Below are 19,529 nucleotides of genomic sequence, written 5' to 3' on the forward strand. Positions count from 1 at the left end.
GGGTCGTTTCTTACGGTGGTGGCCCATGATCCCATGATCCCATGGGCCACCGTAGTTTCTATTTTGCTGTTGGAAATTTACACCGGTTGTAGTGTACAGTACAGTACTGGAGAGAAAGTTTCATACAGTACTGCACAGTACATACTCTAATACTGTATATACTGTACTGTACTGTATGGTACGGCAGTATCCAGTCGGTACTGTACAGTACAGTACATTACACTCTGATGAAAAAGAAAAATACTGTACAGTCATTGATTTCAATTTACTCGACTGTTGTGAGTACAACAGGGTTTATTGTTGTCTTGCACGTGAAAGACCACGCACAGCCCACATGCTACAACGGCCCCTATTGGTAGACAGTTGCAACATTGATCTTTGATTGGATAGCCACCGAGCTCACGCCCCTAGCCACACCAAAGGATCTGACCAAGGTTACACTCCTTTTATGTATTATGGACAAGGTTAAAGTTAAACCGGTGCGGCACATCTATGCAAATTACCGTGCTGCTGTAAATGGAGTCAATACCGCCGTAGTATATTAATGAGTGTCTACACGTACAATAACAATAATAACAATTGCCAAAAAATTCATTCGGTCATCATTTCGCTTATCACTTCAGCACTGTCAACCATCACAAGCGAATAACAAAGTACAAATAGGTGATGCAACCTGAGAAAATTGATCAATCGTTGGTTAAGAAAGAAGCAACAGAATTAAAAATGGTGAGTTAAAATCAACACCGATGATATGATCATGTTTATAAACATGCAATGACGATTTTAGTATATGTGATAGATTATGTATATCCAGATTATGATTGCATGTTCTATACGTGCTAGTTGTTCCACAGTACCGTACCTACATTGCTCAACTCGAAGGACATTTCGTTTTCTTAGTAAATGAGATTTTTACGGTACTTTTCCATCATCACATTGAATATCCAGAGTTGATACTATTGTATACTGACTGCCACTGATCACATGTAGTACAAATATATTATGTGCCATATATTAATTTTATTTTATTATTGATCGATCTGATCCTGATACTGCTTTATTAATAATTATTATTGGAAGGAGTTTCTGGTCAATGCTCAATGTCGAGTTTCTAAAATGCTAGTTGTGAATAAAAATTTGAACTACAAAATGTATTGTAATGCAGTTGAATAGCTGCGTCAGGCCTGATTCGAATAGTTTTAGTTTAGTATAACATTAGGATTAAATTGTAGACTCTTTTTGCCTCATTCCCCCTTGCAAGTTATTCTTTTACAATGTAGTATTAGGTCTACTTGTGTTGAACAATTTGCCACTGGAAAATAGACTCATTGCAGTCAAAAAATATAATTCTAATCACTGGTGACCTCATAGTATACGTATACGTATATGATTAATCAATAGTTACCATAAGTCGCGTCATGATGTACTGTAGTTATGAATTTAGATTTTTGAAAAGAGCTAATCAATCTATGTTATACGTATACTGTAAATTTTACAAATGATAGAGTACTAATAATTTTTACAATTCTGCATCAACTGCATCTCCTATTGTAATTACAATGTCGATTGCACAGAAACTGAGTCAGTGCGCTTACACACATGTAGATTGTACACTTAATATCCTATTTTACTGTTAAAATGGATCATGCAAAATGCTAGTATAGTATTGTACAGTATATGTTTTAGTATATATTGTACGTTAACTTTACTTTATCACTATAGTATTTGCTACAAACATGGACTTTGACTATTCAAGGGAGACAGGACACAGTCCGTAGGCGCATGCAACATGCAGCATCCCGATTTAGCTTTTCGTATAAATTTTTCTAATTTCGATATCGTTATTTTAGAAAGAAAACTGTAAAGTTCGTGACTTAGAAGCCGTTCAGTCCTTGTTGGCCATGTCAAGAAGTAATGAGAATTCATCTCAAGGCAACGACGTTACAAAAACCGTACATGAAAATTCATTTCATATCAACGACCCTACAAAAGCCGTACAAACGGCAGTCGCAGTCAAAACGGAATACGAAAGGAATCATGTTGAATTCTCTACAGCGCCTGTTGTAGGCTATTGTTTGCAGCAGCCGATATTTGCAAACGCTATGGTAAGTCTTTATTACTCAAAAAGATTAATTTGTTACTATGATATCAATCTTCCTCAGAAAATTATACTTAAGCCATCATTAGACTGACGCAAATTTATCAAGCAGTAAATTATGATGATACGATTATATGTAATTTTTCCGTGCAATTCTCAGTAGTTTGCATAGCAGATACAATGCACCCCGTATTACGTTATATTGCATATTCCAGTGACGAGAGTAGCCTTTAGTATCGATTGCTGAAAAACTTGTACTTTGCCACGTTCAGACTTGCAGTATAATGTACATGTCATACTTTGAGAGACTGAAACAACGGAGCCGGTAAAATATTTTTCAGCTACTAATTACTGTGATTTTACTTTCACACAGCTACCAGCGTTTGCCCCTCAATCCATGGCTAACGACCTAGGTCTAAAGTATTGCTTATCGCAACAAGTTCCGATAGTGACTAACGTCCCACCAAGTGTTGGTCTTAAAAGCTGCGACAATACTATGCAGTATCCTGCAGTTACCAAGGCATATGGAACTGGCGTAATTGTGCCGCCATCAATGGTGCTTGTATCACCAAGCGGTCATCAAATCTCGTTGTTTCCAAAGCGATCCAGCAACAAAGCTGATCCTACTAGGCGTCGAAATCATGTTTGTCCGCATAAAAATTGTGATAAGACTTACCTGAAAAGTTCTCACTTAAAAGCTCATATCAGAACTCATACAGGTATTGACAATTATAAATTACCTAATTATTGTCTCATAAAGCAGTACAATGAATTATATTGCAATCCAATTTTTGAAATCCTTCTCAGTTTTTAATGTCCTTTCTATGTTTTTTTTTAAGGCGAAAAACCTTTTGTTTGCTGTTGGGAAGGTTGTAACAGACGCTTCGCTAGGTCTGATGAATTAGCTCGCCACAGAAGGACTCATACTGGTGAAAAGAATTACATATGTCCTTTATGTAGTCGACGTTTCATGAGAAGTGATCATCTCACAAAGCACGCACGACGTCATTTAGCTGCAAAGAAATTGCCACTGTGGCAAGCAGAAGTGAATAAGCTAAATAATGTAGCTTCTTCTGCTGGTATGATTAATAAATATGTCTCTGGAATCGTTTCATAACAATTAGATACACTAGTTAGTAGATAAATGCATTGAATCATAGTAATTGGTTTACCTGATCGTGACTTCATTGATTTATAGTAATGTATACTTTATATGAATATTTAATCGTTTTCAACTTCGTCTGTATATTGACATACAGTTATCTATGATATGAGAGAAACTCCACATTTCCTGATAACTAACGTATCAATGACTAATATAAACTGTATTAACATTGAGTACAAACGTGCTCATTAGAAATGCATGGCATTAGTAATGATAGCATGTGATATACTGTATATTTCTACTTTATATGCATGATAACAAATCTGAACTAAATTAACTTAAATGAATGTGATAACTTCTTAAACGTTATGAAACACTTTTGAATTTATTTAAGAGAACTTTTCTGTACTAAGGTGCAATTTGTCACCGGTTTATCTCGGCAGGATTTTTGCACATCAGTAATGGTGAAATTAATACTTTGTACTCCATCAAAAACCAGTGTATTAATATTTAAGTATTCAAAGAATGCAGAACAATTGCAGTAGACAGTACTTAATTTCAGCCAAGATTGTACTTAATCCTGAAGTTGTTGAAATAAAGTTATGAATGTGTAACTGCAAATCCTTTATGGTTGTGTCCGTTTTGTGTTAGTTATAATGGCGTAAACTACAAATGATTTTCATCCTTTGAAGTATGAAATTTATAATTTATCCAGTTAGAATGATACTATTTTAGTCGTAACACGAGAAATAACAGAATAAAAGCGTCTGACTTTGTCAGTTGGCTGTAAAATAGTAAGGATAGCTAGGATAAAGATCATCTCGTCTACGAATAACCCCGATTAGAAGACAATGGTTATAATAGTATAAATTAAGTTATCAAGAACTAGAAATATTTAGGCTTATGGGTGCATCACAGTTTGTAAGAAAAACAGCTGAAATTATTGTTACGAAACATCGAAAGGGATAATCAAAAGTGATATCTAAATTTATGTTCTTGGCTTGTAAATGTAAATATCCGTAAAACATAGCTTGGTCCTTTATATCAAGTAATTCGTACATTGTTAATTTATTTTATTCTCTACTTTACGAACGAAACATAAGAAACCAAGATATTTTTACACGAACACAATACACAGGGCTGAATGAATATTATAATTTCTACACTACAGTATTTTGAATTAAGTGATTTATAGTATATACAGGATTAATTTAATTCGAAACTTAGTTATCTATCCTCTGAAAAGTTTCTTGACCAGTCTCTCAGTGCTAAATATCATCACAGTTTGTAATCGTTCTCAATCGATTACGTAATTTGATGAAGAGCACTTTAAGGGTTGGGTTATGAAATAAATACACGGTAATGTAGTCTTTAAATTATTATTAACGCATGAATATAAAACTGGATTTAATTCCTTTACCTCAAGTACACATTATAAGTAAATATAAAAGATTCTTTCTTGATAATTATGTGATCTACAGTAGTCTAGTATTCAATCCATTTTTAACTTAATTGAATAATTGGTTCTTAATCACTTGAGACATTAATCCATGGACAGCTTCCAAAGCGATTTTTGAGCTGAAAATTAAATTCGATTAAGCTTTAATGTTAAAATGTCAATTATTTGATAGTATGTCGAAATTGACACAGTTAATAAAATTTTACCTATCCTTGGCGGTTGAATGTAGTTTCTTCGAGTCGCCCTTAAGTCCGTGCTTAGAAAATAATCCCGAGCTTGTCTATATAATGTAAGAGGTAACAAATTAACAGGTATGCATGTAAGCTACAGTTTAATGCTACAAAGCTGATCGTTATAAAGCCGATATATAGTGCATAAAGAAAACCAATATTTTACCTGTAACAGTTGTTGAGCTTGATCTAATTTTTCGGATAAATCTACAATTTGCTGAGTCGTATACTCGGCATTCTAGACAAGCACATAACCCGGTATTAAAGCAATTTACTTTTGCCTTGATTTAAGAATAGACGATGTTTAAATTTCAATCTATTATCTTACATTTAGAAGGCTAGAGGATGAAAGAGTGCTGACCCAATACTTATTCCACAATAACTCTAATAATTTACCATCCAGTGATGATTTAAAGTATGTCACATCTAAAGAATAGTACCTATCCGAAATGAAATTTTTATGGTCTTGAAGATTATTAAGTATATTAAAAATATATTTAATAAAGGTACCTTTTGCAATGAACACCGAAATCTTCAATTTTATTTAAAGGAATTGTTTGGTATTCTGAACGCCCTTCATCTTTCGGAACGTAATCCTGATCAAATTTGATCAATTAGAAATGATATACATAACTTTTTATTTTATCTACAATATTTATGAAGTACACACAATTTTAATCTTACCTTGCTGTACGTTCTAAAAGCTCCCAGACTGACTTTTCCAGACGACATAGTACGAATAGGATCAATCTAATATCAAAACTCGTAAGATTAATATCGTAAATAGTAATACATTTATAATTTTTCTTGCAGATAATGACCCTACTATATGGTACACAAATTATAGCGTGTTGATATAAAATCAATGATTTCGTTTCGTTACGCAGTATAAGCAATAAATTATTTTCTATATTGCATTTTAAAGTACTTACGACAATAGCTACGAAAGGATCCTGGTATGTCTGATTTAGCATTTGCGTACTAACATCAATACCTGATAACCAACAGCCATAGCCTGGATGGCTATGATACCAACCAATGACGTTTTCTAGCCTGCCAACCTGTAACATTAGAGAAAGTTGCAGCATGTATAACCGAAATTTCATAAGGTTCAAGAAATAAAGATTTAGCGTCGCTGGTTTAAGTTACCTGTTTAGCTGCTTCTACATACGCAGTCATATACTCGTAAGCAGATTCTTGAGCATTTACACGCGTCTCGGTCCCCTCAACAGGCAGGGCAAAAGAATCCATGATAATCATATCTTCGTTTCGTACTTTTCCCAACATCAGTCCCATAATCTCGATATTACCGCCACTTTTAGCATGTGTTAGCTTTTGTCGTACGATCATAATTAATTATAACGGAGTAAACATACATATAAGACAAAATTATTACTTCACGTTCCAGTTACTATGTAATGCCAATAGATTAACGCCTATTCTGTTTGATATAAGCAAGGTCTTAGCAAAGATGGGTTATTATATTGTGCAAGCAATACAGTACAGTACTTACAATCTGTAATTAAGACGAAATAGCAAGATGAATACTAGAAAAAAGACTCGTGCTAGTCCTAAGAGCTAAGCTTTTTGTTGTAGAGTATTGCTAGATAAATTTAGTTTTTTAGTGTACGTATAGTATACTGTATAATAACGTATACATTCTCAAAAATTCGTAACATTATTCCCAAATTTTATCAGTTTAGATTAACGGACTTGCCAACATTAACTATTTTAAAACAATGTGAATACGCGTAGCAATAAGATGTTACGTACCATTTTCAGCAAGGCTAAAGCGGAGATTTTGACCTTCTTAAAGTAATCTTCTCTGTGTTGTGAACGTGAATATTAATTCGTTAGTACTATATACGCGTACAGTAGTATATTTAGTAAATGTCAAATTAAGGTAAAGCGATCAATTATGCATTGTGAAAATGATGAGTACTATTAGTCAACGCGTTACAAAATTTTGGGCTTAGACTAGTAGGATCATCTGATTTGCTAGTAAATGATCGCATGTAGTAGACTAATTTTTGAACTAATTACCATGCATCACATGTGATAGCTATTACATTGATTACTTTTCCGTCAAGCATAGTATGGGTAATACTAATCAGGGATTAATCAGTTGAAATTTCTAGATCTTCAAATTAACGTGGTGTATTCCTACATCACCTAAGGTTACCGACAGTAATTTAAGCTGATTTTGACCAAAGTACGCATCAACTAACAAATGAGTAATCGATTAATAACGTATGATGTGAAAACTCACGATTGCTTCCATGGTTTCCTTATTTGAATTTCACGTTGCTCGGTTGCATCATAATGATAGATTTCATCAATTTGAATATTATTTACTGTCTTAAATGCTTGCCATGCTTGCTGGCTAGCTTCATTTGTGGAGGTATCAATGGATTCGCTGCTGTTAGCATTGCTGCTAGATGCCATATTGTTTACGTCCGAAAAATGACCTGGGCTAAAATATACAGATAGTATACTCTAGTACTGTGGACAGTATAATCACACTCACTGTAATGATACATATATGTACTATACTGTACATACAGTACATTCACTAATTGTCCAAGTAGTACGTACGCCATAGCTAGAGGTCGAGGTTTTGGCGATCACCTATGCCCGGCTGACAGCCATAGGAGATAGCCATAGGATCTCCACTTTGCGGTACTGTACAGTACAGTACTTTATATAGCGTACTGTACACTGTAAACTGGACAGGACTTTAAATCAATTTTTCTTATGTAAGGTCCTTTATTCATATGAATGATCGCAATAGTAATATTTATACTAAACCTTCATCTACCAGTACATATAATATTAAGTCATTTTAATTGCAATAAAGGAAGTCGATTTTTTATATCGAAATTCCAAAACGAAGGTAAACAAGTTGTACTGTACACCCCCATGTTAGTTAATGTCACTATTCTTATCTACAGTATAGTATTTGGATCATATACTTTTTAGATATTTTGATCACAAAATACGTAGATGCACATATTTGCTTAATGTTATATCCTATTTCATATATCGCCACTGTAGAGTTTAGTGAATATGATTGTAACGTTAATTTATGAGAACAAATGAACAAACATTGAAGTAAATTCGTTTGGTGTGAGTACAGTACTTCAGATCGAGAGAAATCGCCATTTTACAGTATTTTTCTACAGTACTATACACGATCAGGCATGATCACTAATTTTACTTTGTATTGTAGCCAATTCTATCTTTAGATTGATATTTTGGCATGGATATTACTTAAAATGTAATTCCATTGATACATGTCAAAAATTTGGCTCAAATGCTATACGCTGGTATAAAATACTTATATTTTACGTCAGTTTTAGTTACAGTTTTCCATTTTAAATATCTGAACAGAAAATAACCTTGGCAATGTAAATGGTCTGGTCTGGTCAAAGGTCTAACCAGGAGGTCTGACCAGACCATGAAGATCTCTACCAGGTTATGTCACGGTTATAACGCGATTAGTACGGCACAGTACTGCACTGTACTGTATGCAAGAAGTGTCTGATCATAGAAGCTCCTAGTATCGTTGACTGATTGAATGGGTGGAGTTGGGTGGCGTACAGTCATGGTTACGATCCTGCAGTAACTTAGCAACATGTGCTGCACTCTCCCCGTTACTTCACCGTACTGCATGGGGACTGTCCGTGACTGTTAGTAACTAGAGTAGATAACTAATAATATAAATAGTTATTAATTAATTAATTAATTAAAGACAGGTACGTATACCAGCGATATTTCAGGATTTGCAAGGCTATCAACGACCAGTAGCTTTATCAAAGTACTATAAATAATATCCTACTCTTTCATAAACACTAAGTGATCTTTTGGTCAATCATAAGATAATCAACTTAGCGACGCATTATATTGCAATTACGAATAAAAAACAAGGGACACTTTAACGTCTTTGAGTAAAACATCATATAAAGTATGTACGTAATATATTGTATATGATGGTATCCTGATTCAAATGCACAGCAATTGACTGTATATTATAAATAAATATAATAACCGTGTATAGTATTCCGGTCCAAATGTACAGTGATTGACCATATATTACGGATATAATGACCGTGTAGCATAGTGTGCATGTTCCCTACGGTATGTATGAATCAGTCAGTAGTCACCATACTGAACCTACGTTGAACTAAATACTCGACTAGTAAATAAAATTTACACTACAATATAGACCTGAGTACAATGGTATCTACTGTATAGAAAGATACACCTTGTATAATATATTACGGTACTGCTACATAAAAAGAATTATTAAATATGATGATCATCTATCTGCTGCAACATAGCAGATCGTAGCATAGCCTCCGCCTATACATTAACCTTTAAGGTACTCAGTGTCAGTACCGACTGCTGTTGTGGCTTACGGTGCCAATCTATCGACGATCGCATATATTCACTAACAGGTAAAATTGAATAAATTTCTAAAAGAAGACGTCTGCATTCGTAACTTAAAAGAGCCTTAGTCAATTTAAGGTTATATTTTTTACATATCTAGATTGTCATTTCAAACCTTACCGCAATCATTTTGATTACGATCACTCGTCGTTGTTTCCCTCATTTTAGAATAGTAGTTCTTACGCATCATTTTTAAGAATTAGGATAGCTAAACTAGAACTGTTAATTTAACCGTTTATCTTTGTTGAATGGGATTATTGATATCATGCTATAATTGTGTATATTAAAGTAATCAATACAATTTTAAAATGTTCATTCCAAGATATGATAATCGAAACATAAAGTTTATTGCGTAGAAACTGTTAATTTGACAGTTTCTGAAACAGGGCTTCTTTAGTTCTTAATACAAAAGAAGAGTATCATATCAATGTCATTAAGCGTGATTCTTCATTAGTGTGTATATTAACATGCGGCATACTACGCGTATAATGAAGTTGTATTTATGCTATTTATTGAAATCTTTCGCTTTTACTTACAAAATTGTATAATCTTAGCCTCTTATGTTCTATTTCTAATCAGTTGTATTCATTACAGTAGTAGACAACTTCATAGTGGAGGATCATAAAGTCTCTAAAGCGATTCTTAAGTAAGGATACATCTTCGCACTTAGATCAATATAAGCTAAGAAAAAAATGATCGAAGAAGACATAGAAATCGCAATCAAAGTCGTCGTGGTCGGTAATGGCGCTGTTGGAAAGTCCAGTATGATCCAGCGTTACTGCAAAGGGATTTTTACTAAGGATTATAAGAAAACGATTGGTGTTGACTTTTTAGAGAGACAAATCAGGTTAGATAACCTATACAAAAATCGTATGTATGTAGAGAAACTGTTAATACTAGTTTAGTTTGCAACACTGGCACTTTAAGTAATACCATAATTTCATTTCATAACAATAATTTCAGGATATCAGTATCTTTTAATTGAAAAATGCTGTAGTGTAATCCTCTTTCCTAATTACAAGTCGTAAATTACTACTGAATGAAAGTTAGCGATAATTACCTTCTAAGTCAAACTGCCATGACCTGTAGCAAGGTTTACATCTCTAATCCTTAGCGTAGGTCGCTACAACGACTGATTTCTCTTAGCTATCAGTTCATACAATCGTCATATCAAACTTGTTATCTCATATTCCGTAATTCATAAATATTCGTCAATAAAAGGTTCGATAATCCGAATCACACAGATAAGTACTAAAGACTCATCAAGTGATAGCGATAATTTTAGGGACATTACGTCTTTCTTGGTTTCAACCACCCTTACCAACTAAGTCTAAACATTTTATTCCCTAGTGCGGAGATAGTTTACGCAAAAATTCTATTATAAAAAATCAATAACAAGATTGTAAGAGAAAGATACTAATATACCTTAATGTTATAAAAAATAAATCATAGTTCTTAGTAAATGAATTTTGTTTATACTCAATTATTGCTATATATCATTGATCCAAGTTAAGGTGATACCGTCATCATCGAGAATATCATTGCGTAACAATTAAGATGAAAATTTTATAGTTCTTTTATGTTTATACAGTGTATTATGCGCTATGCTGTACATTAATTTAGTCCATGAAATATAGCAATTGCGCTTTCCGTTATATAGAATTATTTATTTCAACTGTTTGACACATTTACAATATTGGAATACGATCATACTACCTATTTAATGAATTAAATTATAGTACCAGTTTACCGCTAAGATATGATAGGTATTATTACGGTAAATTTTATCTGCGTTAAATACTGATATGATTTTTTATATAATAGCATTGATAGTAAAGATATTAGACTAATGCTGTGGGATACAGCTGGTCAGGAAGAATTCGATGCCATAACGAAATCCTATTACAGAGGTACCAACTCGATTTGATTGATATTGACTGCGTTTTTAAAGTCTATAATTTCATAATTATAGGCCGTAGGAAATTCTAATTAATTGATTTAACACGATTCAGTATTTGAAACTAGAGCGGAAATAAATCAGTGTAATGCCAACATATGTCGTTATTGCTGATTTAGAGTTTATTATTACTATACAGAATGCACAGTGTGTTTAAGGCTAATTCAAAATCTTTTATGAATTTGAAATGTACAACTTTGACTTATGCTTTAAATTTGTTAGGTGCACAAGCGTGTGTACTGGCTTTTTCTACTACGGATAGAGATTCGTTCGAAGCTATTGAAAGCTGGAAAAGAAAGGTAGAAATGTTAACAATGATAATTAATTTAAATGAATACTAGAGATTAATACAATATAAATTTTAGGTTGAGGCCGAAGTAGGATCTATTCCTATGGTATTAGTGCAGAATAAGATTGACTTAATTGACGACGCAAAAATGGACAGGTTATTGTCAACATAGATTTTACCCTTATCTTTGAATCTCATTTTAACTAATCATTGTGATTCCAATTTGTCTTGTTAACGATATACATATATCCTAGTGACAGCCGGTTATTTGTGCTTCTTTTATGCCTTTAGTGAAGAGACAGAAAAACTCGCAAAAAAGTTGCACCTTCGATTTTATCGAACTTCAGTTAAAGATAATGTGAAAGTTGATGATGGTAACTATCAGATAACAGTAGCTTATTGTTTTTTTCTTTATGCATGAAGTACACCAAAATTGACTAATAATTGTAACTCAGTTAACACGACGCTATTTTAAATAATATTGCCTGAATGTCATTTGAAATCTAATCATCATATAAATTGCTTGCTTGTATTAAATAGTATTTAAATACTTGGCTACCAAATATTTAAAGTTGATTGAAAAGAGTGGGGAAGAAGTAGGTCAACAAATAGGAAACAATCTGGGTAAATATGAAAATAATTACTGTAATATAGTTATGGATAGATCTCTTTTAATGACTCCATAAAACGATCGCCAATACGAAAAATGAATGAACAGCCTTAGTAAGGTATTACTTTTATATACAATCTATTGTATAGATATGTTTAATGCTGTGGCATCGACTAATGAGAAAGCTAAAAGTAAAGGTAATAGCAAAGGAAATGATGAAGGAGTAATACAACTTGATGCAAACAAGCGTAAATCCCAGTCAAAGAAAAATAAGGGTGCATGTGTTTTATTGTAGAAGTAAATCTGCATTGTAGTGTATTTTTATTTGCGAATGAAGCTGTAAGTCTTAATGCACGTGGAAATTGTTGATCAGTGATTGATCTAGTATTTGTCTTAAATTATATTGTCATGGTGGCGGTTTACTTTAATTATGTAAAATATATACTGTACTTGTTTCGAGCACACGCAGAGGCGATACACCAATGCGATGAGATCTACTGCGTCGTTTCGCAGCTTTTCAATGTACCAATATTTAAGTACAACGACGATTTGCCTTATCGTGGTTCGTATCATATCTCATTTTACCAGCCTACTAAGCTAACAATTATTATTATTAATAATAATAAGTTGACTAGTCTCTTAAGTTTCTGCAATACAGTTAGTTTGAACGGCATAGATAAGGATATAAAATGGATGCATTTAGATATGTAAATCAATTATAATCAGTTTTAAAAAGTAAAGGTAATTGCTGTAATGCAGAGTAAATGGGGCCTAATATGATTGTTATATTAACAAATATTTTAACTTCCTTGATGATGATAATAACCACTTAATGATCAACTAAAATTTTATTACAACTTTTTAGATTACAGACTTAGAATTCTATTACCATGTAAAACACTGCTCAGTTTGCTTGCTGTGGTCACTACGTTACTAACGTTGAAAACAATAAAAATGTTGTATAAAATATTGCACTCTTATACAAGCCTTATTAGTGAATACAGTATGCGTGAAGTCGAACTCATATCAATCGCTATCATCATCTCCCTATTGGATTGATTTATCTTTCGTTGACTGTATTTTTAGTGTTGTGAGGCACAATTTTATTAGTATTTGTAGTACTGTACGTTGGTAGCATGAAGTATTTACTTTTGGATGAGACAGTAGCTGCAGTGCTAAAAGATTGCATGCATACTGCTGCAGTATTAATAGTATCTGCGTTCGGTTTTTACCGTTCACACCGGTTTCCACCACGTACACTTGTACAGTACTTTACAGTGTATTGTACAGTGTATAGTACTGTAATAGTGTACAGTACAGTACAACAAAACCATGGGTCAGTCTAGACCTGAGTGGTTTGGTCCGGTTCAATACCTTTATGGTCTACCGTCAGCCCTCTAGGTCCTGCACTGTATAATGAGACAAAGAAGTAAGTTTAAACCACAGGAGAATCGTCCACTGGAACACGAAAAAGGATCCATCTCTACAGTATTTTAATGTAGTGCACAGTACAGCAGAGAGGGCGTAGCACTGGTATAGTGCATGGTGTAGCGCTGTGCACTCATGCCAATGATTGGAATCGCTCGAAAGAAAGAACAAATTTCTTGATTTGCCTGGATCATTGCATGGATTACTGCAAGTGATTCTTGTAAAGAAAGCAGGGCCTGTTGTAAACTACCAGTACAGTATAATTGTACAGTGTACAGTACAAGATACCAAGTATGGTATCACAAGCGAGGGTTCGATAAGAAAAAAAATTGTGTCAGCGAGACAGTAACCTGTCTCCTGATTGGTAACATCGCGACCTTTGCAATCTTACAGTACTGTACACTATACAGTACTGTACTGTAGCGTCCTTGATGGGTACCGTACAGTGTACAGTACTTTACTGTACTGTACGTCTGCACTGTACACTGTATACAGTAGACTCAGCGACTCAGTCATGACCTGCTGGACTAGCATAGTAGGGTGTACAGTACTGTCTATTTGCTAGTACTGTAGACAGTATTGACGATGCCAGCAGGCAGGGTTATTCTATACGGATATCATTGCCTTGTGTCATCATCGTTATATCCCGCTGATCGAACTTTGGATTACACTCTACTTGTGGTCATTTTGATTTTATTCCTTCCGTTATATTACATTCTGTACTTGAAACCTTGAAGAGTAAGTGTAATTCTATACAATTAATATTGGAGATTGATGATATAATCATATCATGGCATCACCACTTAAGCCATGGGAACGCGGCTCAGACAATGTTAACGAAATTGCCAACGATAGTAATTCACGAATTGCAACCATTGGCCCATCAGCTTCTGAACCGAACTTCGGAAGTTCTTTACAGGTCGACAGTAAACCTACAATACCTCCAAGACCAAGATCTTATAATAATACATCATCATTATCATCAACGTACGGCTACGGAAATTCTCTTTATGGTGGCTATCGTAGCGGTTATGGCACCGGCTATGGTGGCTTAGGTGGCGGTTATGGTGGCTTGGGTGGCGGCTATGGTGGCTTGGGTGGTTATGGAGGTTACGGTATGTCCAGCAGTATGGGTGGTTATGGCAGCAGTTATGGAGGAGGATATGGTATGTACGATCGTCAAGGTTTAGAGGGCGATGGAAGTGATTTCTTAAATAGAGCAGAAGACAACAGCCGTGCCGCATTTCAAGCGATCGAATCAATTGTTCAGGCATTCGGATCTGTTACTATGATGTTAGAATCGACATTTCATGCTGTGCATAGTTCGTTTAGAGCTGTTTTAGGTGTAGCCGAAAATTTTAATCGTTTACGTGATCACTTTTCAGCTATTCTCTCCACTTTTTCCCTTATACGTGCCTTACGTTACATCTATAACAAATTGTTAGTACTATTGCGAATTAGACGCAATAATCTAGACGAGCAAGCTTGGAATCAGGCCGAAAATTTGGGTGAAACATTAGGAAAGCCTTCACAGAATGATGGACCAATCTCATGGCCCCTCGGCCTCTTTGCAGTAGTAGCAATTGGTGGTCCATGGCTAATTTGGAAAATTATAAAGGGATTAGAATCAAGTAATGGAAAATCACGTAAATCATGGGCTACAGGCCAAACAGATCATCTAATAGCGCGAGCTGAGCACGACTTTAAAAGTGAAAATCAACGAGAGATTTCTTTCCGTCGTGGTGATACCTTACGTATAGCACCTAAGGATCGTCAACCTCGAATTAAGGGTTGGCTGCTGGCTACCTTGGATGGAGAAAACATTGGGATAGTCCCTTACAATTACGTAAAGATATTAGGCTTAAGAAAAGGTACCGATAGTAATACTGTTGATGCGCGAAATAAACCTGCTCAAGGATCTGATACTTCCAGTAAGCGAAAGAGCACTTCTAACGATATAAATCTTGATAGCGAATTTAATGGTATTTCTGATCCTTGGTCGGATGATATCATTTAGCAAAAAAAGTTGCTCATGCAACAGTAACAATGAATAATTTGTAAAGGACGCTTAAATCTACCATTAAGCAACAATATATTGATGATACAAGTATTTATATTGTACAGCGCAGCATACAGCTTACTGTATAGCCATTTTAATAATATATGATTATTCTAGGCTAATCATTAATATCGATTCTAATGTTTTGCCTATTCAATTTTATATCAAGAAACATGCTATAAATATTTTTGGTATTATCTTAACTTAATAAGGTTACCGTGTGAACTATGTAGGGTGTCATATGGTAATTCTGTCATATCTTACAAAAATCAATACACAGTACCGGTAATGATGAACAATTTCTCATTGCAAAGCTTACTAACACTACATTGTATCATACAATATACCTATGATTTATATTAAAACGTATCATAATTTTATTAAGATTGTATGCATATTGTTGTCTATTAGCTTTATTCTGTTAATCTATGCATCATTATACCTCGGATGATGTTTCCTATGAAGCAACCCTGAAAAGCCTAACCATTCACTAATACAGTAGTGCTCTCGGCTATTTTACATAGTAAAACTTATACCAATACTACTGCATTCGTATACTGGTTACTTATAATAATTAATTAAGCTAATAATACTCTGTCAACTTCTCTTATACAGTCTGGTTCTATATGATGTAGTGGCGGTAAATACAAGGTAGTTTAATCACAACTACTGTGCCAGTCTTAAAAAGTAATTTAAGTAAACTATCGCAATAACAGAGATGTAACCTCGATTACACGCAAGTTTTAAATAAATGATTATACAATTTCATTACACTGATACAGTATTTATTTGACAAATATATAGTTAATGAAAAGCTTACAGTGTTGTGGACCATTAGTGTACGGCTTGAACATTATTTTATATCTTGCTAATATACATTCGTTAGCAAGTGCATAGCTAGACTTACGAGCATATAACAACTATGTCGTGAGTACTCAACAAATAGCAATCAGTTAGCAATACGAATTCGCTAAAAATAACTATACAAGATCAACTTGGTTGTGAGATAGCATATAATAAATTATCTACGCTGTAAAAATTCCTTTAATAATTTGAACTTAACATTATACTATTACAATTACATTATTAAACATGTACGATGATGATGACAATGGTAATTCACTCGTGAGAAATTACATTTCGAAATTTTTAACTAGATTACATCAAAATAGTGGTGTCTGACCGGATCGATCCATTACTGTAGTGCTACGTAAATGTCCATCACTACTCCTGAGGATGAGTAATTTCTTGATGTTCGTTCGGATTTGGTTGATGGAATAGAGCTTGTTGTTGCTGTTGTGGCTGAATTTGATAAATTGGCTAGGTTGTAACAAATAGAGAAATTATTACCGTAATTATTCAGTTGTACCTTTCATTATTTAGCAAACATTACCAACAAAAATTTACACTTGGAAGTCTTTATTGATTATAATATTAACCTGTGAAGTATAACTAAATTCAGCAGGTTGCTGAGCCTGAGACTGTTGTTGCGCCTGCTGCTGCTGTTGTTGTTGTTGTTGTTGTTGTTGTTGTTGTTGCTGTTGTTGTTGTTGAGGCTGATGTTGGCCGTGCTGCATTGGTACAGACTGTACCCTAAGGTAAGGCATTTGTGACATAGTAGGATGAACCTGTATATCAAATATGAGTGGCATCATTGAAAAGACTCCCAACAAAATCTACTTGTTAACGATACTACCGCAGTATTCAACTAATACAGTATAATGACTTTGAAAATACTTTTACATATCATCACCTGATATTGAATTTCGCCTTGCTCATGCATTTGATTATTACCCTGTGGAATACCCTAGTATAACAGTTTTTAACGTTATCATATGATGACAGAAAGTTAAATATTATATTTATATTGCGTTTATACCATGGGCATATTAGGAGTAACGGACTGCAGTGTATTATGCAAAGTCGTTGGTATGCTAACAACATGCTGTTGGTTCGATTGAGATGAAAGGTGCTGTTGAGCCTGTGGATGCGGCTGCTGCGATTGCTGTGGTTGCTGTTGTTGGATTTGTTGTTGTTGTTGTTGTTGCATTTGTACAGCATGAGATTGAGCTAACTGGAAATAGTACTGAACCTGATCCGCAGCCATCATAGGTTGCCTAATTTCCTCCTAGCGTGCAGGTATAAAAATTTAAGCTAAATAATCGAACGTAAAATGTTATCTCATACATGATCAGCGTTTACCTACCTGTCGTTTTGGAGTTTTTAACTCGTCGCGAGGAACGATGTCAATAAGAAAATCAAACTGATCGAATTTTGTAATAGCCATTGCAATGTCATTTTTCTAATAAGTCACGAATTATAGCACAAATATGTTAATAACGAGAAGTGGATAAAATAGTACCGGGTATTATAATACTATCGATGCAGCATTAACACAAAATGATTTAAATTGATAGCTAAGGTTAAGACAGATCTAAATAATTACTAATTCCTTAAATCATATTAAATTTTTTTGATTTATAGTTATACCACAAAGAAAAAACAGTCTAATGGATACCTGTAATGTCCTTCTTTTGTTATCTTCAGTATGTACCCAAGCCCTCAGTGTTAGCTCACTGACGAACATTTGTGCAGCTTTTGCGAACAGTACAGGAGCCTAAAATAGCCGTTAGAACCTTAGAGTACGTTTACTAATTGAGTTAGCAAAGCAACTCATTGTTGCACTATGATACAGATTGCTTCGTAATGGATAGCGTTAATACGAGTTCTATCCAATTAGTACATAATTATAAGACAAACATTAGTTATCAAACACTTCAAGTGCCAATGGTCGTCCACATAATTCTAGGGATGGTACTTAATCCATGTTATTGACCTTACCTCAGCACTAATCATCTATTAAATTGAATAAAAGAAGCCCATTAGAGCAATAATGGATATAGCTATCTTACGATATCTAGATTAATTCTAAATATAAAAATACTTGCAAAGGAAATTTTATCATGTTAACCTTGACATCTTCATCCTGCTTCATAATTTTCTTAATTCGAGCCAAAGGCAGCTCTTGCACCTTAAATTCGACCGGCCCCTAAACATTGCATAAGTGTATCTAAATATTCTATCTACTATTATAATATGCACCTGGCCAGATTTATTTAAAAGGCAACGATGCAATAACTTTTAACTACAGGCGCAATGTAAAAATTTATTGTGAATATTTATGATTACAGTATACGCGTATATCTCTTATATTGTAAGGTTACTGTAAAAAAGGGAATAGGTACTTTAACATTGGCTAACGGGTGTAGCTTTTGATGCTTGATAGGGAAGGTTTTATTAGGCGATAGGCTAATGTTAATATAGTACATATCGTTTTTATTTATATTATACTAAGACACAATAACAAGTTTTCAGCATGCAAGATACTTACCATATTTCGAATTTCTTGTTGCTGCCGCTGCCAAAAATTGTTTAGTGTTTGCTGTGCATCGGTCTAATGTAAATGGTTCAACAGGCAAAAGTTAAATCGTTCGATGTAGGTACAAAGGATACATTGACACTAAATAAACATCGTTCAACTGAACTGCTGTATGCATTATAATTATGCTTCTAAAGTATATCTACAGTAGATATACGCATAAGGATTTCAATCAAACCAAGGTAAGAAAAATACCGTATTATCAAAGCTACAGGAATATCATTTTACCAATATTCGATTTAATGGCCAAATACTATAAGAACGGCATATATGCTTAAATAGTGCAAGAACTGCATATACCATCAAGAGGTACTATAAATAAGTGAGAGGATTTACTACGAAATCGATGATGAGAAGGGATCTGGACTGATTTAAAAACTCGACTGTTGTCAATTAAACGGAATTC

The 19,529-nt window shown here is 34.1% G+C and overlaps 5 protein-coding genes across 5 annotated transcripts; 3 read left to right on the top strand and 2 right to left on the bottom strand.

Annotated features, from left to right (window-relative positions):
• Positions 1 to 2,651: 2,651 nt before the first annotated feature.
• Positions 2,652 to 3,215, top strand: TRIADDRAFT_27838 (uncharacterized protein; the record flags this gene model as incomplete). The annotated part of the gene is made up of 2 exons (XM_002114095.1): positions 2,652 to 2,817; positions 2,938 to 3,215. 2 exons carry the CDS (start codon positions 2,652 to 2,654, stop codon positions 3,213 to 3,215), a joined length of 444 nt encoding a protein of 147 aa, XP_002114131.1.
• Positions 3,216 to 4,711: 1,496 nt separating this feature from the next.
• On the bottom strand, positions 4,712 to 7,337 carry TRIADDRAFT_27810 (uncharacterized protein; the record flags this gene model as incomplete). The annotated part of the gene is made up of 9 exons (XM_002114413.1): positions 4,712 to 4,781; positions 4,991 to 5,130; positions 5,221 to 5,332; positions 5,403 to 5,488; positions 5,577 to 5,642; positions 5,825 to 5,953; positions 6,042 to 6,224; positions 6,666 to 6,717; positions 7,162 to 7,337. The coding sequence occupies 9 exons, from the start codon at positions 7,335 to 7,337 to the stop codon at positions 4,712 to 4,714; spliced, it is 1,014 nt and encodes a 337-aa protein (XP_002114449.1).
• A 2,696-nt stretch (positions 7,338 to 10,033) lies between these two features.
• Positions 10,034 to 12,492, top strand: TRIADDRAFT_58283 (uncharacterized protein; the record flags this gene model as incomplete). Its single annotated transcript, XM_002114096.1, has 7 exons — positions 10,034 to 10,188; positions 11,166 to 11,251; positions 11,521 to 11,597; positions 11,664 to 11,743; positions 11,879 to 11,961; positions 12,128 to 12,211; positions 12,347 to 12,492. 7 exons carry the CDS (start codon positions 10,034 to 10,036, stop codon positions 12,490 to 12,492), a joined length of 711 nt encoding a protein of 236 aa, XP_002114132.1.
• Positions 12,493 to 14,595: 2,103 nt separating this feature from the next.
• On the top strand, positions 14,596 to 15,498 carry TRIADDRAFT_14802 (uncharacterized protein; the record flags this gene model as incomplete). The annotated part of the gene is made up of 2 exons (XM_002114097.1): positions 14,596 to 14,692; positions 14,810 to 15,498. Coding segments are annotated over 2 exons (786 nt in total), but the record flags the coding sequence as incomplete, so codon positions are not given.
• Positions 15,499 to 17,557: 2,059 nt separating this feature from the next.
• TRIADDRAFT_28000 (uncharacterized protein) lies at positions 17,558 to 19,138 on the bottom strand (the record flags this gene model as incomplete). Its single annotated transcript, XM_002114414.1, has 6 exons — positions 17,558 to 17,812; positions 17,891 to 17,986; positions 18,203 to 18,301; positions 18,526 to 18,540; positions 18,656 to 18,733; positions 19,076 to 19,138. Coding segments are annotated over 6 exons (606 nt in total), but the record flags the coding sequence as incomplete, so codon positions are not given.
• Positions 19,139 to 19,529: the final 391 nt, after the last annotated feature.

The sequence above is a fragment of the Trichoplax adhaerens genome, genomic scaffold (genome assembly GCF_000150275.1).
Source record: "Trichoplax adhaerens TRIADscaffold_7 genomic scaffold, whole genome shotgun sequence".
Taxonomy (NCBI): domain Eukaryota; kingdom Metazoa; phylum Placozoa; class Uniplacotomia; order Trichoplacea; family Trichoplacidae; genus Trichoplax; species Trichoplax adhaerens.